Source organism: Miniopterus natalensis, chromosome 5, assembly GCF_054644295.1.
Source record: "Miniopterus natalensis isolate mMinNat1 chromosome 5, mMinNat1.hap1, whole genome shotgun sequence".
Classification (NCBI taxonomy): Eukaryota; Metazoa; Chordata; class Mammalia; order Chiroptera; family Miniopteridae; genus Miniopterus; species Miniopterus natalensis.
In genome coordinates this window covers 5,214,990-5,242,424 of record NC_142085.1, presented here as the reverse complement: position 1 = coordinate 5,242,424, position 27,435 = coordinate 5,214,990, and the positions used below count along the sequence as shown (strand labels likewise).

Genomic DNA, 27,435 nt, shown 5'->3' with positions numbered 1-27,435 from the left:
AATCAAGGGGTTGAGGCTGGACGTCCTGCTCCCTCACAGGGCAACGATCCCAAAGTAGACCTGCCCGGACTCGGCAAAATCGAGATAGTCAGGCAGGTTGATCTCAGCGCTGAGCCGATCGTCCTTCTCCAGCTGGAAGACCCCTCCCAGGTAGACGGGCTCGTACCAGGGCTTGGCCTCGGTCCCCTCTGGGGTCTCCCTCTGGCAGGGGCTCTTGATGGCCGAGAGGAGGTTGACCTTGTCCTGGTAGGAAGCGGCGAAGCGGCTGATGGTGTGCGTGAGGAGCAGGTGGCTCTGAGGGCAGCCCTGGCCCTTGAAGAGGACCTGGGAGTAGACCAGGTACAGTCCGTCCGTGGGCACCACCAGCTGGTTGTCTATCAGCCTCATGCCGTTGGTCAGGAGAGCGTTGGCGATCTTGTTCTGCCACTGCAGCTGCCCCACGGTGTGCTGGTTTGCTGGAGGGGGGAGGGAGGGAGGGAGGGGGTGAGAGTGGCCCCCAGTCCCACCCTCCACACCCTGGCCCTCCAGGCCTGCCCACCCTCCCGCCTCCTGCTCCCGCCTCCTCTGCCTGTCTTCCCATATCCCATCAGCCGCGGGTTCCTGAGCACAGCCCGCAAGGCCTGCGGTGTCCCCCCACCTTGAATTCAGCGAGTTCTCAACTGTCTCCAAGCGCTGTCCACCCTCAGCCTGGGCTGAGCCCCCAAATCCTATCCCTCCTCAGCCCATGTGCTTCTTCATCCCCCAGACACATCCTCAGAACTCTTACCGACAACATGGGCGACGGGCTTGTCGCTTGGGGTTCGAGAAGATAATCCTGAGGAGGAAAGAGGAAAGAAAGAGGTGAGACCCTAAGGTTTCCCCAAAATATCCTCTTACTTTGACCTCCATTCCTCAGCCCCCCAACCCCCAAGCCTCAATTTCCCCCCGCTGCTACCATCCCAGGATTAACCCCGAGTCTACTCAAACCCAGAAGCAGGAGAGAGGCTTCGGCGACACTCACCGAGGGTCCGGGCCAGGGGGAGGTGAATCTGGAGCTGCTGGAAGGAGGAGGGGGGTTAGCACCAGGGCGAGCCCCCAGGCCGCTGGCCGCCCCTTCGCGCCCCCCCTGACGTGTGGTTTCCCCTCGCCACCGTCCATTCATTCACCCATCCTCTCCCCAGCAGTCTTCTGCCGAGTGCCCTCCACGTGCCAACACCGTTTTCGCCCTTCCTCGCCTCTTCTTCCCTCACCTCCTTCATAGCTCCCATCTCTCTCTATTTTACCGCCTTTCTTCAGACCACTCCTTTCTCCGCATCTCTCCGTCCGTGCCCCCTCTCTACACATCTCTCATGTTCATCTGCTTGCTCATTCCTCCAGCAGATGCCCAGCAAGCGCCTTCCAGGTGGCAGACACCCTCTCCCTCTCCCCTTCTCTCTTCCCTGACCTCCCTCCACTTCTCTTTCTGCCTCCCGTCTTTCTCCAGGGTTCCTTCCCCATCTCTCGCCCTCTTTCGCCCCCATTTCTCTCTGCGTGGGAGGGGGGGCCGGGCTGGCGAGGCACTCACCTCTTCCCTCTGGGGGCCGATCACCCCGAAGTGCAGCAGGCAGAAGAGCGCGGTGGCTCCTGCCACGAGGAGGAAGGAGAAGAGGCTGAGGCACAGGCACCGCCTGGAGCCCTGGGGGCCCCCTGCCTTCTTGGGGAGCGCCTCCTCAGCCAGCTCCACGTCCCGGATCATGCTTTCAGTGCTCATGGTGTCCTTCCCAGAGAGGCTCAGGACCAGCTGTGCGATGGTGTCGGAGGGAGAGTCACCTGGCTGCTTCTCTGGGGGCTGTGTCGCCTGAGAGATTACTTCCAGGGGGTCTGGAGTTGCTTCTGTCTCTCCTGGCTGGTCCCCTGGTGTCCTCGCCGAGGGAGCGTCTGCTGGCTGGCTGTGCAGACAGCTGCCTTTATAGCCTGGGGCGAGGAGGGCGGGGAAAGGCTCTCAGTTCAACCGGCGGAAAACTTCCTTGGTGGAGAAACCCATGAGCTCATCTGGAGGAAGCGGTAGTGGGCCCTACACCTTCTGTCTCGGTTTCTTCTCCATTGCGGGGGTGGGGATTTGGAAAGTTGGGGACACCCAGGCATCAAGGATACTTGCCACCCCTGTGGCTTGGATTTGGTTTCAGAGGGGCTTGCTGGGCCAGTTAGTGCTGTGAATGTAGGACCTTAAAGGCTGGACCCTAGTCCCCCTCTGCTCCTCAATTCCCATTGTCTCCATTCCTTTTGGGGACCATGACTGTGGCCTATTTCCCTCTGTTTTCCAGATAAGACTCACATTTTACCACCTAGAAATGGGAGGGGTTTCAGAAAGCTGAGTCCTTGATGGGGAGAAAAGCGAAGTGTGCTGGGTCCCGAGACGTGTGCCTGGGTCCTTGGGAGAGATGTAACTGGGAGAAGGGGAGCCTGAGGCTGAGGGCATGGATGCGGCCTCTGGGAGCTTGCGTGGAGAGCAGGGACAAGCCTGGGACAGCCCCAGAGGGAGTGAAGGCGACCCTGGGAATTCACGAACCACACCAGGGCAGGCCTTCTCCTTTCGTTCTGACAGGGGACTCACAGCGCTGGTTTCAGTCTTGGCTCCAAAGGAACCCGAGGCTCTGGTTTTTGTGTGTGTGTGTATGTTTTTTTAAAATATATCTTTATTGATTTCAGAGAGAGGAAAGGAGAGGGAGAGACAGAGATAGAAACATCAATGATGAGAGAGTCATTGATCGAGCCCACAACCGGGGCATGTGCCCCGACCAGAAATCGAACCCCGATCGCCTGGATCCTAGGTGCATGCTCAACCGCTGAGCCATGCCCGGCAGGGCAGGCTCTGGTTTTTGTATGAAGCCTTCACCCCTCAGAACCCCCGTGTGTGGCCGTGTCCCAGAGAACTCCTGCTTCCTCAGATTCCTGGAGACAGCCTTAGCCCTCAGCGCCCCTGGGTGTGGCCATGTTCCCTCCAAAGCCCCCTGGATTTCCCAGCCCCCTAACCTTGGAGGCTTTCTCACCCCTCAGGGCCCTTGCACTCTGTGCCTTCCAGGGGATCCCCTGCTCCATCCCATTGTCCTGGAGACCCTTCGGTGTGGCCACTTCGCTCAGGAGGCTTCCTGTGGCCCCCCTTCCTCACAGCCTCTATCTGGGGCCATATCTGCCAGGGCTCCCCTGACCTCCAGCCCTCCAGACCTTGGACCCACACTTTTCCTTTGTCTTCTCACCTTAACCTTCGGGTTCCTGCAGGGCCTGGCTGCCTCCCCTCCCCCCACCAGTCCCTGAATTTCCCGGGCTCTTTAGCCGCTGTATCTCTTTGTATGCCCCCAGCTCCTACCTGCTCTGAGCCCTCTGCCCTCCCTCCATTCCTTAGACAGACTGAGAGATTCTTCCCCCCAGACAGACAGACAGACAGACAGACAGAGGCAGACAGCATTTAAGAGAAAAAAGGTTTATTTGGCTTCATGGAGGGTGCAAATATCTCTTCGAGAGGTGTCTAGTCAAGCAGTGGCTGGCTCTTTAAAGCCATCGCTTCCTTCTAGAGCCCCTCGACCCCTCGCCTCCGCTGGTCTTTTCTCCAGGTGGTCCTTGTGTGACGCCCTCTCAGTGTCATCTCTGGCATATTTTTCCCTGTCTCTTCTGATGGCCCCCCTATTATTCCCTTCGCTTCATTTCATAAATAAATAACTTAATTTTTTCTCTTCATAAATAATCCCCCTCCCCGCCTCCAGACATCTACCCGAGCTCCGGACATGTCTGCTCCCCTCCACGCCCAGGGCTGGGCCCCTATACGGGCGGCATGGAGTAGAGAGCTCCGGGTGGGAATCTCTAGGCAGCTCGAAATTCTCAGCCGAGCATCCTGGTGGCTCAGGGAGGTGGGAACCCTGCGGTGCCGAGAATTCCTTCTTCAGGAGCTCCAGGTGACATGAGGGGGGAAGACTTGAGACTATTGGAATGGTCAAAGGGTGAGGAGTTGTGACCCTTGAAATGGTCAGGGTGGAGGCAAGATGGGGAGAAGGCCTTGAAACCAATTCTTTCTTTCTGGATTTTTCTACAGAGCAAAAGCTCCAAAGAAGACAGTACTGGGACTGAGGAGCAGGTGGGAGATGCCATCTGTGTGCGTCGAGAGCTGGTCTCCCTGGGTGAGCAGGAACACAGCTCCCTGGTACACCGAGCGTACCCAGGGTCCCTGTGGCCCTGGGCACACGGACTTCTGAGCACTGAGGAGAGACACGTGGAAGGGGTACTGGGAGGAGAAGAGCTGGACCTCGTGGGCCAGGTAGAGAGGGGTGGGGGTGGCCTTGGGGAAGCAGCCTTCCCCAGAGAAGACCACCTGAGAATAGACAAAATAGAGGCCACTGGAGGGGACCAGGAGCGAATTGTTGTTCAAAGAGAAACCGTGGCGGAGGAAGGCACGGTCCGTGTTCGCCCTCCAGCGCAGCGAATCCTGGGTGCTGGGGTCTCCTAGGAAGAACCATGGGGGGGGGTCAGGAGGTCAGAGGTCTCAATACCTGGGAAGCAGGTGCTGGACCAAGTTCCTGGGGATGGTTGGGAGGGCAGAAGGGAGCAGGAGCCTCTGTTTTGGGGAGTGAGGAAAGTTGGGGAGAGGTGGAGTAGAGAGTTGCTTTGGCCCCTGAAGGGGGTAGGAGGAAGGCTAGGGCTGCATGGCTGGGAGGGCAGGAGGATGTTTACCAACAAGGTGAGCAGCAGGTTTGAGGGTGCCTTGTGGGAAGTGCTTCTGGGGGTGCCCATGGGCAGTCCGTGCAGCTGAGAGGCCAACATCAGGGAGCCCCTAAGGGAGAACAGAGTTGGGAGGCTCTAGGGCCCAAGGTTCAGCTGGGCCACCCCTGCGACCCCCTTCTCCTGCTGCCTCACCTGGGCATCAGGTGGCAGGGCCAGCAGCAGCCCCAGGAGGAGGAGGGGGGCGCCACACACCCTCAGGAGGTAGAGATGTCCAGGTGGTGTCATGGGGAGAGCCTGCAGGGAGAGAGATCGTGAGCGGGTGGGGCGGGTGCACTGCGGAAGACAGGCCTCCTCCCCAGGAGACAGCCACCACGAGACACAGGATGACAGACAGAGAAGGGGACAAGATGCAGTCAGGGAAACCCTGAGGTGAGCGGGGGAGACAGAAAGACAAACAGAGGGGAAGGGAACAGGGAGGGATTGTGGCAGAAACAGAGAATGTGTGACAGAGACAGAGAGAGACTGACAGATAGGGAGTCAGAAAGAGGGAACAAACCAAAACCAAACCCACTGTAGCTCAGGCCCAGACAGGAGGTGCAGGAGGGCCAGGGGGAGTCCACGGAGGGCCAGCCCAAGGAGATGGGGCAGAGTCTCACCTGCTGTGCGTGGCCTCTGGGTCCCTTTATAGAGGAAGCAGCAGGGGCAGGGGCAGGCAGGAGGCAGGCGGCAGGCGGGTTCTAGGCCGGGGCTGGGGCCGGGGAAGCCCCCAGGGCTTAGAAGATGCTGCTGTTTCAGCCGAAGGCAGGAAAGGCTGAGGCCTAGGAGAGAACCGCAGGCTGGGGGCTCAGACGACTGAGTTCTGGGAAAGGGTGTGGGGTCAGGGGAATTGTGGGCTAGGAGGGTCAGAGAGTGGGGTCAGGCTTAGGAGTTCCAGAGAAGGACAGTAAATTCAGGGGAGCAGGAGGGCAGCAGCTGGGGTGTGGGCTGGAGGCCTGGTTCCCTGAAGAGCAATTATGGGTAACACCTCGACATCCTTGGCTGATTACAGTCTTCTTTCCATGCCCATTCCCTTCTCTTGCACCTGTCCTTGTCCCAAATGGCCCAAGTCACACTTGTTCTAGTATTTGTATTTTCCAAGTTGTCTGACAGGTTTCATATCAAGAAACCTGGGACACACCCCCTTGCCTGGGACATCCTGGTTTATGTCTGTTGTCCTGAAGAAACTACTCATGGAGCCCTCTTCAAGAGTCCTGGAAGACACATGCATGGTCCCCCTACCCAGAGATGATGTCACATCTCACTCTTGAAGGATGCTCTCCACCTCACCTGACCTTTGACCTTTGACCTTTGTGGTCCCCAAAGACCACATAGCCCCAAACAAACACATTCTGGGATCAAGGAGTGTGGCAGCTAAGCCTTTGGCCTTGAAGCTGCATTTGTAGAGCCAATACACTGTTTTAAAAGTGTTAAGGATTCCCCATGGTTTTGATGTTAGATATGGTGAGGTGCTCACCATCTAAGACAACAACCTGACAGCTTTTCCCATCTGTTTTATAGCCTTGTAGCCACCACCCAGTTCAACCTATTCTCAGGCCACCAGAAGTTTCTCTCATGTGCTGTCGCAGTTAATAACCTCCAAAGATAATCACCCACTTTCTGACCTCTATCACCATCGATTAGTTCTTCTGCTTTTGAACTTCAGATAAGTGAAACCACTCAGAACGCATTCACTTGTGTTTGGCTTCTTCTGGGCGCCACTGCCTGTGAGCGCCATTAGTGTGGCTGCGTGGATCTGACCAGTAGTGGGCTTTTCATTGTAATGTAATTTCTACTGTGTGAATAGACTCTACCCATTCTCTGTGGATGGGCACTTGGGTTGTTTCTAGGTTTAGGCTACTATGAAAAACACTGATGTGAACATTCTCGAATATGAGCTGTTTTCACTTAGCTTGTAAGTTACAGGTTTAAAAAAAAGCAAGGTTTCTAAAGATGATTTTATTTATGCTTCATGAGATTGAGAAAACAATCATTACTCTTACTAGTGTTATTATGCTTTCATTTGGGAAGTTTTGGAGGGGCCGGTGCTGAGGATGGTGGTGATGGAGGCTGAATCTTTCTCCCTGGGGCACTGGGCACATTGCTGCTCTCCTCTGGCACAAAGTCCCCGGGGGCTTGGTGTCCTGTGGCTCATGAGTAACATTCAGGATGTGTACGTATGGGCTCTTTTCCTCTCCCTACCTGAAGCCCTGCAACCTTGCCTTTCATGTCTGACAACTCTTGTTTATGGTTTCTTTTTGTTCTCATTCCATCTCCTTAGCTTTCTCTCTGTTCCACCAACATTTAGTGAGAACCTTGTACAAGACCTTGACAATACAGATGCAAAAGACAGGTTCCTGACCTCTGGGACCCCAAAGACCAGGGTGGAAGGCAGGAAAGTTACCAGAAAATTACGGTAGAGTGTGATAAGCTCCGTGACGGTGGGCTCACGACAGCCGCAAAAAAGCCATCGCACTTGGAGAGGTGATTCAAGGCAAAGGAGATGGTGCGGAGTAGTTCAGATGGAGGAGCAGTGTGTGCAAAGACCGGAATTAAAAGATGGGACGGCGTGTGCTGAGCTGTGCAATCGGGTGCAGATAGCAGGGGAATCGTGAGCTTGAGAGGTAAGCTGAGAACTCATCCTGAAGGTTTGAAATCACAAAAAGAAGTTTGCATTTCATTTTAATTATGATGGGGAGCCACACAAACTTTAAGTGAGAGAGGGCCCTATCAGGCTGGCAGCTACCTGAGGAGTGGATCAGGCTATGGGAGGTGGGGGGCTATGGGAGGTGGGGGGCTGGAGGGGACGCCGGGAGTGTGGAGACCGGTTAGGGGGCTTTTGCAATCACCCAGCGAGTAGGTGACAAGAGCCTGCATTTGTGTCAAGGTGGCAGCAAGAGTGGAAAGGAGGGTTTCTAGGCAACCTCTCCGGGTCTTGGTTGCTGGCGGATGTGATGGAGGAAGAACAGCGGTCACAGGGCGTCTTTACGTCCCTCCGTCTGCACCTCAGCTTCTTGTTCTTTCACCTCACTGCCTCTTGTCACTGGTGGCTTCCCTCTGGGTCCCTCCCCTCTCCTTTGTGTCTTCTTTCTCTGGGGTCCTTCCTCTTCCTGTCGTCTCTTTCTGCCCCAGCTCTATAAAAATATAAAAGGGTGTTGCAATTAACAGTGGGAAACAGAGAAAGGGGGAGACTGAGGTCAAACAGAAAGACGGAGGCATGGAAGGGCAGAAAGGGGGAGGTGGGGAGTGGTGGGGAGACATGAGAGACGGAGAGGAAGGAAGGGCGAGAGCTGGGCCGGGGCTGGTGTCACGGGGTTGGCGCTGTGCTGGAGGGCGCTCCTTGAGATGGGCCAATCTTGGTTTCGATCTCAGTTTCGAAGGAGGTTGTGTGAAATTTGGTTTCTTTCTTGGGGTGGCCAGCAGTGGGTTTGGGGCTTTCCCTGAGTGGGAGTGGTGGTGACTGGATCCTGTGCCCCACACTCAGGGGAACAGTCCCGCAGCAGCCTCTGTGCGAGCCCAGTGGATTCTTGGAGGTTACAGTGAGGCCAAGATGGTATTAGCCTCAAAGTCGAAGTTGGGATTTAATTCCGACTTTGACTCTAACCCCAATTTAACCTCAACCCAAATCACAGCTCAAACTCAACCCTAATGTCAAATCTAAACACATCTCAATAAAAGAACCCTAAACCAATGGATTCTCTAAACTAACCCAACCCTGTTTCTAGAGCTAATCTCAAAACCAACTATCACCATGCCCAGCCCTATCGTTCAACCTGACTAAATGTAAGCCCCGCCGGAGCCACAGACCTGAGGTGAGCTTTATCCTGCTTTACCCCATTAGCCTTCCCTCTCACCACTGAGCAAGTCTTTACTGGGCGGCTACTGTGTGCGGGGCCTGTTCCAGGCAGGAGGGGTCTAGTGGCAAACCAGTCAGCCGGCCCCAGCCTACTGGGGCCTGTGTCGTAGGAGGCAGGCGGAAAAGAAGCACACCAACGAGAAATCGGTGAGGAGTGTTGCGAAGAAGTAGGGCAGCGGAGGGGGCGAGTGGCAGGGAATTACGTGAGACACAGCCACTAGGGAAGTCTTCTCTGAGTGAGTAGCATTTAAGCTGAGACCCAAATGACAAGAGTGACCAGGTGAAGTTTGGAGGAAAAACATTCCAGGCAAAGGGAATAGTTTCTGCAAAGGCTGTAAGGTGCGCACCAGCCAGGGGTGCGGAGGAGCAGAAGGGAGCCGCTGTGGCTGGGGCGTGGAGAGGCATGGGAGAGGCTGGAGATGCGGTCAGGGGGAGAGCGGGCCCAGACCACTCCAGCCAGGTGAGGGTAAAGCATCTGGGCGCAGTCAGCCGTGGGAAGCCCTGGAGGATTCAGTGTGTGTGTGTGAGAGAGAGAGAGAGAGAGTGACAGAGACACAGACAGAGACAGAGACAGAGAGGGAGGCAGAGAGAGACAGAGGCAGAGAGAGAGACAAGCAGAGGCAGAGAGAGACAGAGGCAGAGAGACAGAGAGAGACAGAGGCAGTGGGGGGGACAGAGAGATAGAGAGAAACAGAGAGAGACACAGAGAGAGAGAGGTATGAGGCAGAGGTGATTGGATTTATGTTTTTAAAAGACCCCTGTGGCTCCTCCGTTGAGACTGGATTGCAGGAGGCAGCACTGAGAGCAGAACACCACTTAGGAGGCAATTGCCGGGATCCTGGAGAGAAGATGGTGGTAGCCGTGAAGATGGAGAAAAGTAGGCAAATTCCAGCGGTAGGGATATATTTCAGGGGTACAACTGACAGGAGGAGATGGATGGATTGGATGGATGGTGGGGTTGGGGGTGAAGATGGGGAGACTGGGAGAGAGGTAGGGTGCTGGTGGGTGGGAGGACCAAAAGGTCAGGTTTGGGTTTGTTAAGTCTAAGTCTATTGGACAGACATCCCAGCGGGGATGTGACTAGGCCATGGATGTGCATCTGGATTTCACAGGCCAGGCCAGAGCTAGAGAGACAACACTGGGCACTGTCAGCACGAAGTAGGCATTTAAAGCCTGTGCGTCCCCTACGGCCCCTTCAAGGTATTTATGTTTCCTCATAATAAATGTTGTGTACCTTCTACTATAAATTCCAGAAGCAGCAACCTCCTGCTTCCAGAGGCAAAACCGCCAGACTTTGTTTTCTCCGGAGGTCTCCCTGGGCCTTATCTCCTGGATGAGATCCCCTGCTCCACAAGGACACAGTTACCGGTCCACTTCACCGTGTTCTGTGGAGCTCTTCTTACATTCAAGTCCTCTGCTTCATTTTTGAAAGCATCTCCTCTGGTACTTGGAAACCTGGGTTTCTTCCAACGATGCTCCTTCCCTCTGCTTTCTTCTCCCCACATCAGCAAGGGCAGGGGGCAGAGGCCGGGCCACTGTTCCCCTCTCCCCTGCACCATGGGAACCTCCTCCTTTTAAAGCCCATACCTTTTGCATTTGCCATGCTCTTCCAGTCTGCACAGCAGTTTTTTGTTTTTTAATATATTTTTATTGATTTCAGAGAGAGGAAGGGAGAGGGAGACAGAGATAGAAACCCGGGCATGTGCCCTGACTGGGAATAGAACCTTGACCTTCTGGATCCTAGGTGGATGCTCAACCGCTGAGCCATGCTGGCCGGGCAAGTTCAGTTTCCCCCCACATCTCATTCCCTACTACCATCTTTAGAGACTTTGAGACCACAAAGACGAGTCTTACACTCTGGCCTCTCAGTGCTTCAGCTTTGGGATCACTTACCTACATGGTGTTCTACCATGAAGACCTTGAAAAGCGTGCTTTGGGTAAACTCAAAGGTCTCCTTCCTGCGCCTTTCTCCTAGGCTGCCAAGCACTGCAGGAGTCGGGTCACCCTAAAGAGCCTGTGGCTCCTGACCACCTGACCTCAGAGAGCCCTCAGGGCCCCATTCTCCTTTGTTGGTCTGTCACGCTGCAGGTGACAGCTGTCCCCCGCCTCTTACCTTTCCTCCTGCCCGGCTCTCACTCAGCGGCCGTCATCTCCCGCGCTGAGCGGAGGCCCCGGCCAGCTCCTGGCTTCCGTCCCCCGGGATGGATCCTCCCCCGCCCGCGGCTGACCTCCTGCCCTCCGCATCCCACTTTCCCGTCTTCACTGGATTCATTCTCTCTCCCCTCTCCTATGTTTTCAGTAACTTTCTCTCTTCTTGTTCCTTTTCTTCATTTTACAAATTCAACATTTTTTCCCCTTGAAAATAGAACATCCTTCCCGGACTCTTTTTCCCCTCAAATGTCCATTCCGTCTCTTGCCTTCCTTTTCTGTGTGATGTCTCAAGAGTCTAATTCCCTTAACTAATCACTTTTTTTGGGAACCAGTAACATTTTCCTCGCCTATAAAGCTCGTGGGTTGAACGAGAGACGGTGCTCGGAGCCCCTGGCTTTGCACCCGCCCCCTCCTCACCTCCTCCTCGTTCCTCAGCCCGCGTAGAGTGATTTCTGCCCCTCTGGTAAGTGGAAACTATCTTTTCGAAACCTGTAAGCATCTAGTTTCTGAACCTAAATGATTGTTTCAGCCCTTCCCTCCCCGGCCTCTTTGAGGCATCAGAGGCGGCCTCTGGCACGGCTCTCGCTCGCCCAGCCTCTGCTGCCCGCCTGTCTCCTCCTTTGGTGCCTCTTCCTTTGATCACCCTCAGGCTCTCTGCTCATCCCCTCAGAGGTTCAGCCCCCACCGGGAGAGGAGTGAGGCCCAAACCCCCCGGAGCTCCACCCCCGCTTGCTGGAAATCTCCACGTGCGTGGCGTGGGCACCTCCAGCTCCGCGGGCCTCTCCCAGCACCTTCCTAGCTAAGCAGGCGCCTAAGTAGCACGTGCAGCTGTTACCTGCACACTTGTGCAGCGTGTGTTTCAGTAGAAGGCCAGTGCCGAGGGCAGTGACTTTATCTCACTTACGCCCATTGTCTAGCAGAGCACTTTGCTCCTGTTGGCAGCTGGGTAAAAACGTACTGATTGAATGTCTAAAATGAACTCCTCACCTTTCCCCACAGCCAGGCATCTCCTTGGCTTAGGGCACATCACCCTTCCAATCCCCTAGGCTCAAAACTTGGAGTCATCTAAGACTGCTCTTCCCCGACTCCCACCACCCAATCAGTTGTCTTGTCTTGACTTATCCTCTTGAAGTTTATAAAACCTGTTCCTTCTTTTAATGCCACCTGAAGTTACTGGGACCTACGGGGTAAGTACGCGGGTCTTAAAGTAAAGTAAGTTTAATAATGATTCCATTGCTCTTTAGCTGTATGGCCTTAAGCAAGTTACAGGACGTATGAGCCTCACTTTCCTCATCTGTACAATGGAGACCGGCCCCCACCTCCTGGACAGTCGATGGCAGGATCACTAATGTTAGGAAAGGGGCCAGGTCACACGTAGTAGGTGTTTAGAACATCGTTTTCTTCTTTCCTCGTGTCTGCACCGCAGCACCCTCCTGCACCGAGGTCACCTGCCACCCACAGGGTGAAGCCGAATCCTCTGGGGCATGCCGAGCCCAGCGCCCTTCTCCAACCCTGGCTCACTCACACCTGTGCTTCGTCACCTCGGGGCAGTCATTTCCTCTACATACTGTTTTCTGACTCCTTGCCTCAAGCCATTTCATTTCCCTCAGAGCCCTTCCATCCACAGAAATCCTACCCATTTGGTCAGCACAAGCTCTCCTCAGAGGCCCCTCTTTTGTACCCACCACGCCCCCTCCACCCTTACTCAGCATGCCTCAGGTCTTCAGTGGGTATGGCTGCCTCCCCTATGGGACTGTAAACTTGGAGCAGTTTGAATTTATCTTTGGGCTACTTGGCACATGGTTGATAGAGTCTCTCTGGGTCCTTTTCCTAATTTAACCCAGACTTGCCCTGACCCTAAACCCCAAACAGACTCTCTTCAGTCTCACCGGTCTCATTCCCAATCCTGTTTCTCTAATTGAAACCCAGGCACCCTCCATGGAGAACCAATTCCTCCACTCAACTCTGGACGACATGCACTCTCCCACCTCCCACTTCATGAGAGGCACTGAGTCACCCCTTGGGGATCCCTGGGCCCTCTCCCTGCCCCCACCTCAGTGAACAGGATGCCTGCAGCCTGGCCCCAGGGGGTCAGAGGAAGCCAGGGCCTCTAGGGCTCAGTATTTTTATCAGCCTAGGAAAAAGAGACGCAGAAGCGGAAACGGTGTGGTCAGAGAAAGTGAACAGCCTTCATCTCAGGGGAACCCCCAACAGGGCTGGGGGCCAGACACCAGGTAGGGACCCTGCAGAGAAGGAGGTCTGGGGGCCAGGAATCAGGACGTCCTTTGCTGTGTTTTTATGTAACTCTTGAGAAGGGGAAGCCATGTGCTTATAAACCAGAAAAAAGTCTGGATGGAACAAATTTGGACACCAAAGTTTTCTGATGCTTACCTGTCAACCCCCAGCTTGGGATTCAAACCCCAACTCCCCCCAACCCCCCACCCCAAACCTGAGCTCTTTGCATGCCACTTCCGAAACCTCTGGCCTGTGAGAGGAACCGGACGCCTGGGCTGCTCAAGGCTGTCTCTTCTCTGAATCACAGCAGCTTCCTCTCACAGGCTTTCTCACCGGCCCCTCCTCCTGCCCCAGGGCATCTGGCTGCTGCCTGGGAGGCCTTGGGCCTCTTGGCTCTGTCTCCCGAGGATCTCATGCCACATTCCCGAGGCGGCCCCTCCCACCCTCCAATGCCCTGCCTTCTACTCCTGGGCTTCTCCGGAGTAGACTGGGATCCCAACCTGAAAAATGAGTTTCTGATTCAAAAGCTTCTCTGATGTAGACAAGGGCAGACGGCACACACCAGCTCATGCCTGTTCTTCCAGGCCTGCCCTTTCTTTTTACCAACTTCGCTGCTGTGCCCTGGCGGCTGGTACTGTCTACTACTTCCTACCCCGGTCCAGGGTGCTGGAGTGACAACTGAGTATGGATAGTGGAAAGGATGGCCTCTTCTCAGTCCTGGTGGGAATCCCAGGCGTTCTCCCTCTACCCCTCAGGAAGGCCAGGCCTGGCTGCCCAGCGATGAAACCCAGGATTGGGATGGGGGCAGAAGCTATGTGGAGGGAGCCAAAAATTGAGGCGGCCGAACGAGCCAAAAGTGTTTGGAGGCTTTGGATAGAAATACATGATAGAGATTTATTCACAGGTTTGCAAACCAGAAACCTAACTAGGCAAAAACCCAGAAGTGTTTCCAAAGAAAGAAAAGTTGAGTTCTTATAGTAAAAAGTGCATTCTTGAGAATGATCAGCAGTGTCAGCCCCAGGCCTGGTCCAGGACGGACATCAGACATTAGGCAGTCAGGAAGATGTGCACCGAGGGATCTGGTCCCATCCCGTGTCTGGATAATGGAGGTCAGGTGACTGTGCACGGTGAGTCCTTAAGGGAGGTCTCATGTATGCCAGGCCCTGACGCAGGACTAGAAAACTCAGAAGTTTAAGTTCCCAGGTTAGTTAAAATGAGAACAGAATCATTTCCTCAGGCCTCAACCTACTTGGCTTCAGTAACATAGCAGCCTGACTACAGTGACTCCATTTTACTTCACTCTTTCCTTGTGTGTGGATCCCGGTTGCCCAAGAACAGACAACCCAAGTTACATAATTTGGCTCTTTCCGCCTACTTCCTGTCCTAATTTTAGCAAACAAATTTCACTCCCCCACAGGGCTCTTCCTCCATCCATTCTCCTTCTATCCCCTGACCTCTCACAGTCTCCTGATGGTCCCCAGCTCTGGCTGCCCCCACTGTGGGCCGTTCAGTGACTCAGCAAAGGGAAAGCCCTGTCTGTGCTGGGGGTGCAGGTGGGGAGGAGGAAGTGGTTCTGGCCTGGGGGACAGGGGAGGGGAGGAAGCAGGTTTTGTTCCCTTTTTTTTGCTGCTGTTCACATTTATCTCTCTGGCCGGATGGCAGAGGGGAGCCCGGTGTAGGGAGTGGAGTGAGACTGGAGGGCAAACTGGGCCTTCTCAGGACCAACCCTGCAGTGGGCCTGCAGGGGGCTTCGGGTCTCCAGCACAGGGCATGTGTTAGTGTGTGCATGTGTGTCACAGGTGTGTAGGAGCTGTGGGTTTTGGCAGGTGGGCGGGAAAGGAGATGTCATGGGTGGTGAAAACCACAGCAATGGAAAAAGGCAGAGCCGCCGGGAGAGAGATGTGGAACCAGGTCTTACTAGGAAACGGCAGTGAAGGAGCAGCGGTGGTGGCCTGTCCTCCCCACCCGCTCATGACAAGCTTTGCTCCCACCCCACATCCTCTGCTGTGCAGCGTAGGCCTGGCCTGTTCATCCCCATTTTTGACTGTGCTCTTCCTGCTGCCCTGCCCCTAAGGCTGTGTTTCTGCAGTTTCTCCTTGTTTCCTGGAGGTCACTTGAGGGCCTCTGCATGGCGATTCAGGGCCTGAGAAAGGGCAGTCACAGCTCCCATCACGCGGCCCAGCTCCCAGGTCTCAATCTGGCTCCGGAACCGCTGTAGGAAGCGGTCAGGGTGCCAGCGAACCTGCTGGACCCGCAAGTACCTCCTCAGAGCCCCCCGTTCCTCCAAGGGGGGGCCCCTGGCCACCAGGGCTGCAGCCATGGCCTCTGGATCCCCTCCCCCAGGACAGGGCCAGGGCACGTCACCAAAGCGCCAGAGGCTGCCCCTCCCTGCTCCTCTGGGTTGCTGGGCCCTGGGCCCTGGGTCCCCGTGAATCTCCTGTGCCCGCCTGGCTCGGCTCTCCCGCAGTTCTTCCTCCTTGGCCCTGGCTCGCTCTCGGAAGAGCCGCTGCTCCTCCTCCTGCCGCTGCCAGTTGAGACTGGAGCTCTCAGCCCGTGGGGGTCGGCAGGCTTCCTTCCTCTCACGCTGCTGCTGGCACTTCTGGGCATGTTCCCGAGCCAGGCGATGTGACCAGGCTGAGTAGGACTCGGGTTCCTGGGCCTCATAGGAAGCATCATCTGTTAGGGAGGGTGAAATGGGGGTGGTGGGGAGAGGTCATGAGGTCATACGGCCACAGAAGCGGGATGGCACAGAGGGAGGGGTGGAGGAAAAGTGGTCTGCAGGGAAGGGCAGCGGTGGTGGGAATGGACTCCTCACCTTCGAGCCGCCCAATGAGCTCCTGCCACTCGTCCTCCAGCTCTCCCTGCAGCTTCTGCCTCCACTCATGCTCCCTGGACGCCTCATCTTCCTCTTCAGCAGAATCCCAGGGCGGTCCCCAGCCCAGAATTTGCCCAGGGGTCTCCCCATCCTTATTCTTTATTCCCATGGCAGAGGGACAGCGACTCAGCAGCGGCAGGAAGAAGTCTGCGTAGGCTGGTGGTGGAAGAGCAGTGAAGTTAGCTGGGGCTCCCCTCCTTGACAGGGCGCTATCCGGGATCCTGCCGCCACTCACCTCCTTGTCGTCCATGTGGACCTGACAAATATTTACTGACAGTTTACCAGTTTAAAACATTCTGACCTATATCCCCACAAACTGTTTTAGTCAAAACAGTTTGGGCAATGTCAAAAGCCTCCGACTATGTATTCCATTTTTGGCTTGAAAATATAGTCACTTTATACCTCTTACTGTGTTTCTCACCCGACATTATACTTCAGGCTGGTAAAATATCTGAACATTCTACTCTACCATTATAAATGTACAAATATATAATAGGTATCTTTTTATATCACTTTTCAATACATTGCATAAAATAAATGTTTTTCAGGGACTTTCCCTCAGCCAGCCTTCCCCAGGGCATACTGGGAGGGGGTGGGAGGTAGAGGGGCCAGATCAGCAGTGAGTTTGAGCCACAGAAATGTCCCCAGCAGCCTGGCAAGCTCTTTCCAAATGACTGAGAGGGTCCCACCCAGGGGCTGGCTGACAAGAGGCCTGGGGAACACAGAAGGGCTGCCATTCCTGAGCTCCCCTGCCTGTGTCCTAACCTCATGCATTGGCCCCAGTGTGGTGTGTGGCTGAGGCTGTGCTGCTCACTTCACTGCCAACCCAGGCCCTCCAAGGCCACCAAGCACTTTTCACTCTTGGAACCAAAGAAGGTGATGAGGCACATTCTTCCTGTGTACCTTTCTCTCTCTAGGGCAGGAGGAAATCAGCTGGTGGTCCTTCAGTCTTTACTCTGTGGCACTAGAAGGTACTGGCTATCTAGGCAAAGAATGGGACAGGAGGCAAAGGATGGACAGGAGAAGGGTTGTTTTGCCACTGCCAAGAAGGCAGGAAGAAGGAATGGGTCTAGCTGCGGCTGGCCCAGGCCCACTGCCCCCACACATTTCCTGGCACATTTGCGTGCCACCCAACCCAAACCACATCAGGATGCGGGGAGGGGGCACTTCTCTTTAGTATATTGACGTGACCTGTCACAAACCCTCCCAACCTGTCCCACCCAGCAAGTAACTGGTCCTGCCTTTCACCTGCTTACTCCTGACCAGGGTTCATGGCAGGTGTGAGGGTGGGTGGGTGCTCAGGCTTGCACAGAAGTTTTTAAGTTCATGGGTTTTAAGGAGTAAGGCTTCCAACTATAAAACATTAGTAAAATATGATACAGGATTATTAAATAGTAACTAAAAATGATGTTTGTGTATGGAAAAAGCTGGCTACAAAACTACCTGGGATCTGGCTGTAACTGTGTAAAAAAAAGAGACCAAAAACAGTGTGGTGCCCTGGCCAGTTTTCTCAGTGGTTAGAGCATTAGCCTGCGGACTGAAGGGTCTTGGGTTTGATTTGGGCCAAGGGCATGGACCTCAGTTGCGGGCTTGATCCCCAGCCCCGGTTAGGGCATGTGCAGGAGGGCACCAATTGATGTTTCTCTCTCTCTCTCCCTTCCACTCTATTTGAAAAGCAATGGAAAAAATACCCTCGGGTGAGGATTTAAAAAAGAAAAAAAAGAAAAACAGAGTGGAAATATGTAAGGTTCTAGTCTCTGGGTGATAGGGCTGTGGGTGGCTTCTCCACTCCTTAGTTGAGACTTTAATGTGAACAGGATGTAACTAATGTGAAAATTCCCTTTCCCCTTAGAGAGTGACGAATAAATTGAATCACCCTTCAGCTTGCTGTGGTCCCTGCCAATCCTGCCTGGGTGATATAAATGCATACAGCTGACAGTTTTTTTCAGAGATATGTGACTGTACTAAATGTATTATTTGGCAACTTGCTCTTTTCACTTAACATCTTATTTATATTTTTCCACAGGAGTAAATGTGGTTGACCTCCTTTTTTATGACCGCATAGTGTTCCACTGTGCATGAGACAAATCCCACCCCCTTAGGCAACAGACTTTGTTTCCAAACTGTTTGGCCTTGTACATATGTCTCTGTGCACTCCTGTGGTATTTCTATAGGGACGTTTCTCAGAAGTGGAATTTCTGAGTCAAAGAATATATGAGATTTTGTCAAACTGCGCTCGTTTGTACGAACACACACCCCTACCAAGAAAATATGCGCACCTATGTCCTTTACCAAAATCGAGTCTCATCAATCTTTTAATTTGGCCCATCTGACAGATTAAAAAGTTATTTTAATTATGAAATTTTCTTCTTTTTCATATGCTTTTTGGCTCTCTGTGTTTCTGTAGTGAATGACTTGTTCATATTCATCTACTTTTCCCTTGGAAATGATAGTGCAGATAGAACAGCTCTTTATCTAGTACAGGTACCGAGCCTGTGTATCTATTACATATACTATAGATACTTTCTCCCATTTTAAAAGTCTTACGTAACTAAATCTGTATCAATAGCTTTTTACTTTATTTCAATCTTAGGTAGGTTTTCTCCACTCCAAGGTTGCAAAACTATTCCCTTGTGTTTTTCTACTATATTTACTTTTATTTTTAGAGACCTAAAAAATTCAAAGAAAGTACAAAGTACAGTACAACAGGCACTTCCAATCCCATCGCAGGGTATGCCAGATGCTCTCATGTTTGCTACATTATTTTATTTTAAAGAAATAAAACCATCACAGATAAAGTTGCCTTCTAAGTTTTATTCCCCTAGGGAACCCCTTCCATGAACCTGGTGTACCCCTCCTGTCATATTTAGGTGTTTAGTCTGCTGTAAGTTGCTTTAAGTCGGGTGTGAGGGAGGACTCTGCTCTCCCCCTGGGTGAAGCAAATGTTCGTATATCATTTATTGAATAGCTCACCTTCTTCCAGTGACTTGGAATGCCAACCTTACAACCAATTTAGCAGCATAGATCAACTTTTCCCAGTGTACTTTTCTATTGGGAAAAATAAACGTGAAAAGTTTTATGGAGTAAAAATGCACTTTGTCTTAGTGACAAAAGCACTGCTTTTCTCCTCCTCACATGAGACGATTTCTACTGTAAAGTTAAGTTTGCATTAACTGGTACACCTCACTCAAAAAACACCAATATCAACAGCTTATAGAGGACAACTGACTGAGGCAGGAGCAAAGGAAGAAAAGGTAATAGTGGGCAGGGTGATCAAAGGGGGCTTCCAGGAGGAGGTGGCTATGTTGGGCTGGGAAGGCAGAACAATTTAGCAAAGTATAAATTAGACAGATGAGAAAGCAATAGGCAAGAGGCATGCAGGCTTGCGAAAAACATGCTGGGGGGCACTGAAGACAGAGCCATGCAGTGGAGTTGCAGCTTTGTGGGTGTGCTGTGGGAGGCAAGGCTGGAAAGGCAAATGGAACATAGACCAGATGGCTCAGCCCCTGTAAACAGGGCCAAAGCCTGCTTCTGCTGTGTAGATCAAGTGGATAATGGATGGTGAATGTCAGGTGCTGTGCTGGCATATAGCAGAAATGCAGTGAATGTCAGATTAAAAAAAATATATCAGGTTGGCTTTGAATTTTATTCTTTTTGTAAAGACTGTGAGAAAATGACCGTTTCTTCGTGTTTGCTAATCCTTCATGTAGGCAAAGAATGGTTATTGTATGACTAAGGTGTGTTTATACAGGGGTCTCTGACAGCTGAGACAACTTCCCCAAGAGGTGATGGGTCCATAGAGAAGTTACCAAAAGTCCAAGGTAGGGGCCATTTGCCAACATTTCACTCAGTGTGACAACTCAGCCCAGCTAACCCAGCAGAACACGCAAATCCCCTGGGTTGGTTGGCCTGACATAGGAGCTGAGGGGAATGCCCCTCCTCAGGGAATCCTAGATCATTTTATCTGTTCAAAGAAAATATTTGCGTTTAAAGCACAGTGGTTTCTAAAGCGGCTGGAAACAAACCAGATGTACCTTTCTACCTAGGAGTTAGGCCCCCTGGTGGCAGGGCTGGCAGGGACCAGAAGGAAATAAGGCCAGAGGGTGACAGGGCTTGGGGGTGACCTGAATGAGGATCCCCCTTTGGAAGAAAGTTCCTGAACCTTCTGGTCCCTGCTTTCCTCACCTGTGACATAATAATATCAATCTTGCAGGCTTCTTGGGAATCAATAAAATGCGGACTTTTGGTAACTTGTCTATGGACCCTTACCATAGTATGAGGGATATTTTTATTATTCAAATAGCCTTAATTAAATAATAGCAGAATTCAAATAACACTACTAATCATCTATTGCCAAACTGCACCAACTGCCTCTTTCTCTCACAACCTGCATTTCAGAGGCAAATCAGGTTCTCAGAGGGTGAACTGCTAGTTCCGGTCATTCAGCCCATGACCCTAGCTAGCGGTGGAGCGGGAACCTGGATGAGGTCTCAGGCCTGCCTCAGGGTACTCGGCTCTTGCCACCTACAATGTCAGTTGTTTGGTTAGACACCTGCACTTTGTAAACCTCCTCTCTTTGTTTTTAAGTTTAAAAAATCCCAGTGTGCCAGCAGATCTCACTTATGTTAAGGGGAATTAAAGAAAAGGGGATTTTTTTTACTACTAGGGGGAGGTTTGGGGCTGGGGATAGGTTCCTATGCCTGGAGAGCTGGGGAAGCAATCAAACTGAATGAAGGCTGTTCTTCCCAGAAGGGGAGAGAGGGTTTCACCTTTCATTTTCCTGAGGAGGGCTATACCTCTACAGAGCAGCCTCCACTGCCACTACAGTATCAACAGGGCCTATGGGAAACTTCAGTATCAAAGGTTTTTCAGATCTCCATGTTCTGGGATTTGATAGAGCTGATCTGAAAGTACACACACTGTGTATTAGGTAGCCCAGGAGGGCCTGGGAAGCCTCGGGCACCAGACACATGAATGTTTTTGAATATTGACATCAGTATGATAAAAAATTGCAGACTCACTTTAGTCAGGTTAGGTTTTGCCACCAAACTCATTTGGTGGCAGGCTAATAAAAAATGTTTGGCTCTGAGAGTGCTTTTGTTTCAGAATCATGGATAAGGAAGTATGGATCTGTTGATAACAATAGAACAATGGCCAGTATCTACTGAGTGCTTATCATGTATACTGTTCCAGTTGATTCTTAAAACACTTACCCCAGCATGGGGGCTCTGAGCATAGGCACTACCACTGTATAATTATATAACAATTGTGTAACTTATCACACAGGACAATACCCTGTGGGTCTGCCTGCCTTACAATCGCTGCTCTACCATTTTGGCAAATTACTTAACTTCTCTGTGCTGTATCCTCACCTGGGAAGCAGGGATAATATTAGTACTTATAACCTCATAGGGTTGTGAGGATTAAATGAGTTATTTTGTGAGAAGTGCCTAGCACATAGCAAGGGTTGTTATTATTTAATTTTGTGCATGGGTAAACTAAGCCTCAGGGAAGTTTGGTAACTTGCCCAAGAAATCCCAGCTATTAAGTGTGGAGCTGGCATTTGAACTCAGGCAATCTAACTCTAAAGCCTACCCTCTATGCCACTTTTTGCGCTATAGGCAAAGAGCCAATCAAGAGACTAGGTAGCTACTAATCTAGAAAGATGTTAAATTTGAAGAGCAGTTACTGTTTGAGGAGGGTTGGGCTCTTTAGACAACAGTAGTTCAGAACCGTAATGGCACACATGATAGCCACATGCCAACTTGGTCAAGTCCCATGACCAGATAAGTAGATTATTTTGACACTGGCCTTCATCTCAGACCCAGTAAGTTGCTCACGACCTTGCTCCCCACAGGTGGACTCACCATCAGGGCCCTGGCGAGCGGCAGCGTGCAGGGCAGTGTTTCCACGGCGGTCCTGGTGGGCAGGGTCAGCCCCCAGCCGCAGAAGCAGGCACAGGGCGGGGGCATCGTGGCGGGCACAGGCCCGGTGCAGTGGGGGGGGCTGCCCAGCATCTATATCAAGGCCTGGGTGTCGCTGGAGGAGGGCCTGCGCCCGGGCCAGGCGACCCGCGGACAAGTACCGACGGAAGCGGCGCTCCCGGCGGCGGCGGCGGGAAGCCGAGGCCATGGAGCCGGGGCTGCGGAGGGAGCAAAGGCTTCGGTCAGGCTCGGCCCCGGCCCCGCCCGCCCTGCAGTTCCTCTCTCCGTCCTCCGCAAGAGACCAGGCCTCTTCTCGCCCTCGCCCCGTACCAGTTGATAGGTTCAAAAAATTTTTAAGGGGGCTGGGGTCACAGATTTAACTTTTAATGTAAAATCGAGAGGACAAATTATTCCTTTGCAGCTCATCAGCCCAGGTAAATTTTAAATAAAGGACTTAAAAAAAGACAAATAGGGACTGATGGGGGGAACTTTTATCAACAGAAATTTTAATTTTAAAGTCATGGCGATCCCTAGCCAGTCGCGCAGTGGTTAGCGCGTCAGCACACAGGCCGACGGCCCAGGTTCAGTTCCGGCCAGGGGCACGTCCCGGGCTGCAGGCTCGACCCGCCCCAGCCGGGGGCGTGCGGGAGGCAGCCAGCCAACGCGTCTCTCTCCCATCGATGTCTCTCTTCAAAAAGCAATGGTGAGGATTAAAAAAAAAAAAGTCACGGACAAGTTCAAATAATGATCTAGAAACTTAATATAATGTACCCGACCGACTGATGTAAAGGCTTCTCCCTCTGGGACGCGGGGGCGGTTACTCATCAGGCCCGCCCCGGCCCCCTAAGTATCCCCGGAGCAGCCCAGGGAGGCCCGTGCTCACGACGCTCGGAGGACTGGCGGCGGAGGGCGGGGCCGCTCCAGGCGGAAATGGCGGGGCGGGGCCTCAGGTAAGGGGCGGAAACGACCGCGGCGGGCGCGTTACCGGATGTCGCTCCTCCCTCAGGACACGCGGAGGTGGGGGCGGGGGAAGTGTGTTTCCACAGTCAGGCCTCGGCGGGAAACTAGGGAACTTAAGATAAAGGGCCTGCCTGGAACCGGGAGGGAGGAGGCCGGGCGAGGACAAGGAAAAGGCGATTTGGCGGCTCCCCCCGCCTCCCCAACTGCGCGCAGAGGCGAGGTTCGGTAGCAAACGAAAAGATGAGAAGAGATAGCGAGGAAACGGGAGAGCTAAGGACGAAATAAAAATCACAGTGAAAATGAAAAAGAAAACCACACTGAGGCCTAGAACGGGGACAGATCAAAAAGAGTAAAACATAGGCATGAAAAGACAAAAAGAAACACTCGTAGGACAAGGCAAGTGAGATGGATGCAGAAATTCGTACTTGGGAAAGATGTAGAAAAGATGGAAACGGGCGGGGGGAGAAAAAAGAGGGGAGGAGAAGTTGGAAGAATTAAGAGAAATCCAGCGTACTTTTCCCAACGCCCCACGCACGGTGACTTCCTTACCTTCTCACCCCGGGTTCGACCCCTCCACGCCTGCTCCCGCCTCAGCCCCAGCCCCATTCCCAGATCTTTGGACTGGGAAAGCCTGGAGTCCGCCGTGACGTCAGCGGGCAGCTTTGGGCCTGGTCTCTGCTGCCCCCGAGAGGTCCTCCTCGGTACTGCCAGAGCGGGGGTGGGAGAGGAGGACCAGCCACCATTGGGAGGATCAGTTTGGGGGAGACACCCCGTGCAGACGGCTAAGGGAAAAGGGGAGCACTAAGACCCAGGGGTACTGGAGGACTGCAGCAACGAGCTGGAAGAGGAGGAGGAGCAGGCAGTTGGGTGGGGGGCTGGGAGCCATTTGGTACCTTGGTAGCATCCGAAACAGAATCTGCCATAACGACAGAAATGGCCAGTCAATCCCAGGGTATCCAGCAGCTCCTGCAAGCGGAGAAACGAGCGGCTGAAAAGGTGGCAGATGCCAGAAAGAGTGAGTCTCCTCCTCCCTCCCTTAGGAGTCTGGAAAGAAAATTGAGGGTGTGTGGACAGCAAACATTTGAGTCCTTAGGAAAACCCAAGCCGGGTGGGGAGAGAGCTGAGGGCTAGGGTGGCTGATTAGAAGGTAAGACATGGGTATTAGAATCTAGCACCTGGTTGGCTGAGAGAAGGCAGAATAACTTTCTGGAAAGGACTGACCCCTACTATCCCATTTTGTGGAGAGTTCACCCCCATTCCCTGTCCTTTCTTTTGCTTCCAGGGAAGGCCCGGCGTCTGAAACAGGCAAAGGAGGAGGCCCAGATGGAAGTGGAACAGTACCGCCGAGAGCGAGAGCTGGAATTCCAGAGCAAACAGCAGGCAGTGAGTCTGGGGAGAGTGGGGGATGGCACCCTGGAGTGCAAGTTGGTGGGTGCCTCTGGTGAGGTGTGTACAGGGTGATTCTACAAGAAAATAAGATGGTGAAGGACAGAAGGGGATCCTGGTGGGGACCACGACATTGGTCAAACTTTGTTGATATTTAAGAGAGTCTGGGCGTTTTGAAGGACTTGAACAGCTTGTGGGGGGACTACCACAGTCTGTGTGGAGTGATGACATTTGGGGTGGAGAGCAGAGTTCTGTTGTCGTGGGTGGAGAGGGTGGGGATCGTACAGTCTGTTTTAGGATGCAGTTGCATGTCAGGTCTTGGAGGAAAAGGGATTGTGTTGCTCTCCTTGGTATCTGAATATTTCCGTGGGATGGTTGGTTTTGGACAGGGTCTTTCTCCCTGGCCTTGCTCCAGGATCTTTCCCTCCACATGCCTGGACTCTCTTTCTGTGTTTCTTCCTTTCTCTTTTCTACCCCTTCCTCACCCCCAGGCCATGGGCTCCCAGGGGAACCTGTCCGCAGAAGTGGAGCAGGCTACAAAGCGCCAGGTGCAGGGCATGCAGAGCTCTCAGCAGAAAAATCGCGAACGTGTCCTGGCCCAGCTTCTTGGCATGGTCTGTGATGTCAGGCCCCAGGTCCACCCCAACTACCGGATTGCTGCCTAGGACAAACCCTAGGGCCTGACTCCTGCTCAAAAGAAATCCCCAAATCAGAATCACCTCCCACCCTAATCCCTCTCTCCTTTCCATTGCCGAGAAATTCTAGGAGGCAAGCCCCAATAATTCTCCTGTGAAATATAGGCATCAGGCTCAGGCCTGAATCTCCTTATTGTTCTTTGACCCTCACTGGGACCTTGTAAACTCCCAGGTCACCCTCACCCAACCCCTCTGTGAAATTTGTAGCATGGAGAAGCACGGATGTAGAAAACATCCTGGCCCCAGAGCCCAGCAGACTTGATTCCCTCTCCTCACACTGCTATTTGTTGGCTGTGCAACCAGGACAAGCTGCTTAACCTGTAGCCTCAGTGTCCTCCTTTGCGACACTGAAACAACAATGCCTACCTTTCAGGGTTGCTGCAGTGATTAGGAATCATTCTGAAAAGAGCCTAGCATGGTTTCTGGCATGTGGTAGCTATGATTTAATTAATGGTAACCCTGTGATATTATTACCACCCCATGTCCAACTGCCAAAACCTAAACACAGCTGTTTCCTCACTTCTGTCTGTGGTCTAATTCTACTCATTCATTCTGTGACTCTGGTAATTCTTTGAAGGACTGGTTCTTCCCACCTCTCTTTTCCCAGAGACCTTATGATCCCTGAAAAGGTAAAATGATGATTTCATTTAGCTCCTTTGCTGCAGTTCCAGAAAGGTGCATTTCTTAGCCTCTCTTTTGTCTGTTTTACGTTGGTCTTTCTCTTTATTAGATTTCTCTCTTTTATTATTACCCCAAAGACCCATCAGATGTTCACTGCTTCCTGAGATCTGAAGTGATGCTGCGTCACCGTGTATGCATGGACTTCCTTTGTAACAATAAAAACTGCTGTCAATAAAATGATTATGGGCAAATCCTTTTGTTTCATCATTTCTCATTTTCAGCCACTCTCTTGTGTCTTGTTTCTGTAGTCCCCAAACACCCCAAAGAGCTGTCCTTTGAAACTTGTTGGAGAAACATAGCAAACAATATGTTGTTATTTCTCTAAAGTGATTCCCGGTTTGGGAACTTGAGTACTATAGATGGCAACTGTAGAGAAAAGCTGGAGTGTAGGAACAAGCACATTGCCCCTTTGTTAACCAAAGAGGCTCGGGCTATAATAAGAACGAAATGTATTTATTTGAGCAAAAGGACAGCACTAACACTCCCATAGATGCAGATTCAGGTAACTACTCAAACTGCTCTCTGAGAGAACAAAGAAAGGCAGGGTTTATAAAAGCAAAAACCACAAAGTGCAGTTCTTTCATGCAAATGAAGGATTACTGGTTTGGGATTGATTGGTTCCAATATGCAAATAAGGGAGGTGAAAACGAGGAGGAGAAGGTCAAGTCCATGTGTCCCTGAAGCAGTTCCAAGATATTTATGACTCAGCCTTGAACTGAGTTTAGCAACAGGTTAGCAACTTCATAGCAGCTCTGAGAACTGCAGCTTCTTTGGTGGCCTCCAACTCTGTTTTAGGTGACTCTCTTAGCAGTGCTTATTCCATTTTATTTTCTACACTATCACCTTGCTTTATTTTTCTTCATAGCACTTACTACTACTTGACATATTTTTGTGTGGTCTCCCCTGTTATGTGAACTCTGTGATGGCAGGGCTGTTCACTTCTGTGTCCCCAGATCCTAGGATAGCACTTGGGACGGGGTAGACCGGATAAATACTGTTTAATAAATTGATATTTAAGGTTGGAAAAACTGCTCTTCTATGACACCATCGTTGGATCACTTACTGTATTTCTCTTGGCCACAGAAAACAAGCCTGCTTCCTGAAGGACTTGAACCAATGAGGTAATCAGTAGTGCATTTTATTAACCACACTCTTGAAGCAGGGAGGCAGGAGACAGTAGAGAATAAGAGGTGTTTACACCCTGGCTCTGTCACCTTATTAGCTGTATTACTTCCTACGTGTTGCTTTATTCTCTAAGTCTGGGCTTGTTAATAGAATGGGAATAATGGTCCCTACTCCTTCGTGTTAAATGATTGTGTAATAACAATTAAAGGGCCAAACGTTTGTTGTCATTCTTGTCAAGCAGCAGACATCACGTCTGACTTCTATAGCATATCAAAGACGAGAGTTTCAAATGCTCCATTCAGGAAAAAATCCAGGCAGAACAATGGGGCTATTGAGGGCGGGGCTAAGAACATTCTGGTCGCGTTAACAATACTTATGGAATGTTGCATAACCCTTAAGCCCTATCATTTATTTTTAACACTTGGGCCAATCTAGACCCCCCTCTCCCACTCAGTGAGTTCAGGTCGCCTTGACTCGCAGCCCGTGCCCGCCAGCTTAGGGCCCTTGGGTCATGGGCCAACACTACTTTTGGGCAAATACCAGTCCATGGTCCCCAAGGCTGCGAAAACGACAAGAACAGGACACCCGAGCACTGATCACTGCTTCAGCTGAGCTGGGGGCTGACGTTCCCCAGCTCCAGCGCGGACGCCCCCGGGTCACCTTGACTACCGCCCCAAGGACCCCGTGGGAACCGCAGCCTCGCCAGCAGCGTCCCTCGCCACGGGGGGGGTGCCCAGAGAGAAAGCCTGCGTGGCAACGACCTAAACGAGGAGGTGAGGGGCATGAAGAAAAGTGGGACAAGAGAAAGAAGGTATCAGTGGGAGGGGATGCTAGTTTCCT

General features: G+C 52.3%; 4 protein-coding genes across 8 annotated transcripts; 1 reads left to right on the top strand and 3 right to left on the bottom strand.

Moving 5' to 3' along the window:
• Positions 1 to 33: 33 nt before the first annotated feature.
• On the bottom strand, positions 34 to 1,729 carry TNF (tumor necrosis factor). 5 transcript variants are annotated; one of them, XM_016215324.2, is made up of 5 exons: positions 1,540 to 1,729; positions 1,434 to 1,441; positions 1,001 to 1,034; positions 767 to 814; positions 34 to 455 (listed from the first exon to the last, which is right to left on the bottom strand). In XM_016215324.2, the coding sequence occupies exons 1-5, from the start codon at positions 1,727 to 1,729 to the stop codon at positions 34 to 36; spliced, it is 702 nt and encodes a 233-aa protein (XP_016070810.2). The 5 variants fall into 5 exon arrangements, with proteins under 5 accessions (XP_016070810.2, XP_087673198.1, XP_087673199.1 ...); XM_087817072.1 differs by lacking the exon at positions 1,434 to 1,441 and having other exon boundaries at positions 1,529 to 1,729; XM_087817073.1 differs by lacking the exon at positions 1,434 to 1,441 and having other exon boundaries at positions 1,001 to 1,037; positions 1,544 to 1,729.
• A 2,310-nt stretch (positions 1,730 to 4,039) lies between these two features.
• On the bottom strand, positions 4,040 to 4,956 carry LTA (lymphotoxin alpha). Its single transcript, XM_016215370.2, has 3 exons — positions 4,864 to 4,956; positions 4,681 to 4,780; positions 4,040 to 4,452 (listed from the first exon to the last, which is right to left on the bottom strand). Exons 1-3 carry the CDS (start codon positions 4,954 to 4,956, stop codon positions 4,040 to 4,042), a joined length of 606 nt encoding a protein of 201 aa, XP_016070856.1.
• An 8,867-nt stretch (positions 4,957 to 13,823) lies between these two features.
• On the bottom strand, positions 13,824 to 23,331 carry NFKBIL1 (NFKB inhibitor like 1). The gene is made up of 4 exons (XM_016215368.2): positions 23,258 to 23,331; positions 21,692 to 21,966; positions 15,765 to 15,980; positions 13,824 to 15,625 (listed from the first exon to the last, which is right to left on the bottom strand). Exons 2-4 carry the CDS (start codon positions 21,954 to 21,956, stop codon positions 15,060 to 15,062), a joined length of 1,047 nt encoding a protein of 348 aa, XP_016070854.2. The 5' UTR covers positions 21,957 to 21,966; positions 23,258 to 23,331; the 3' UTR covers positions 13,824 to 15,059.
• Positions 23,332 to 23,585: 254 nt separating this feature from the next.
• Positions 23,586 to 27,352, top strand: ATP6V1G2 (ATPase H+ transporting V1 subunit G2). The gene is made up of 3 exons (XM_016215371.2): positions 23,586 to 23,723; positions 23,991 to 24,091; positions 24,586 to 27,352. The coding sequence occupies exons 1-3, from the start codon at positions 23,642 to 23,644 to the stop codon at positions 24,757 to 24,759; spliced, it is 357 nt and encodes a 118-aa protein (XP_016070857.1). The 5' UTR covers positions 23,586 to 23,641; the 3' UTR covers positions 24,760 to 27,352.
• Positions 27,353 to 27,435: the final 83 nt, after the last annotated feature.

Coding starts and splice junctions, on each gene's coding strand:
- TNF (XM_087817072.1), bottom strand. CDS start 1,729: ATGAGCACTGAAAGCATGATCCGGGACGTGGAGCTGGCTGAGGAGGCG. Junction 1,035..1,528: donor AAGAGGTGAGTGCCTCGCCA/GCCCGGCCCCCC, acceptor TCCTTCCAGCAG/CTCCAGATTCACCTCCCCCT. Junction 815..1,000: donor CCCCCTGGCCCGGACCCTCG/GTGAGTGTCGCC, acceptor TTTCCTCCTCAG/GATTATCTTCTCGAACCCCA.
- LTA (XM_016215370.2), bottom strand. CDS start 4,956: ATGACACCACCTGGACATCTCTACCTCCTGAGGGTGTGTGGCGCCCCC. Junction 4,781..4,863: donor CCCTGCCACCTGATGCCCAG/GTGAGGCAGCAG, acceptor GTTCTCCCTTAG/GGGCTCCCTGATGTTGGCCT. Junction 4,453..4,680: donor ACCTGCTGCTCACCTTGTTG/GTAAACATCCTC, acceptor GGTTCTTCCTAG/GAGACCCCAGCACCCAGGAT.
- NFKBIL1 (XM_016215368.2), bottom strand. CDS start 21,956: ATGGCCTCGGCTTCCCGCCGCCGCCGCCGGGAGCGCCGCTTCCGTCGG. Junction 15,981..21,691: donor CGCTCGCCAGGGCCCTGATG/GTGAGTCCACCT, acceptor TTCCACCACCAG/CCTACGCAGACTTCTTCCTG. Junction 15,626..15,764: donor GCTCATTGGGCGGCTCGAAG/GTGAGGAGTCCA, acceptor CCTCCCTAACAG/ATGATGCTTCCTATGAGGCC.
- ATP6V1G2 (XM_016215371.2), top strand. CDS start 23,642: ATGGCCAGTCAATCCCAGGGTATCCAGCAGCTCCTGCAAGCGGAGAAA. Junction 23,724..23,990: donor GGTGGCAGATGCCAGAAAGA/GTGAGTCTCCTC, acceptor TTTTGCTTCCAG/GGAAGGCCCGGCGTCTGAAA. Junction 24,092..24,585: donor TCCAGAGCAAACAGCAGGCA/GTGAGTCTGGGG, acceptor CCTCACCCCCAG/GCCATGGGCTCCCAGGGGAA.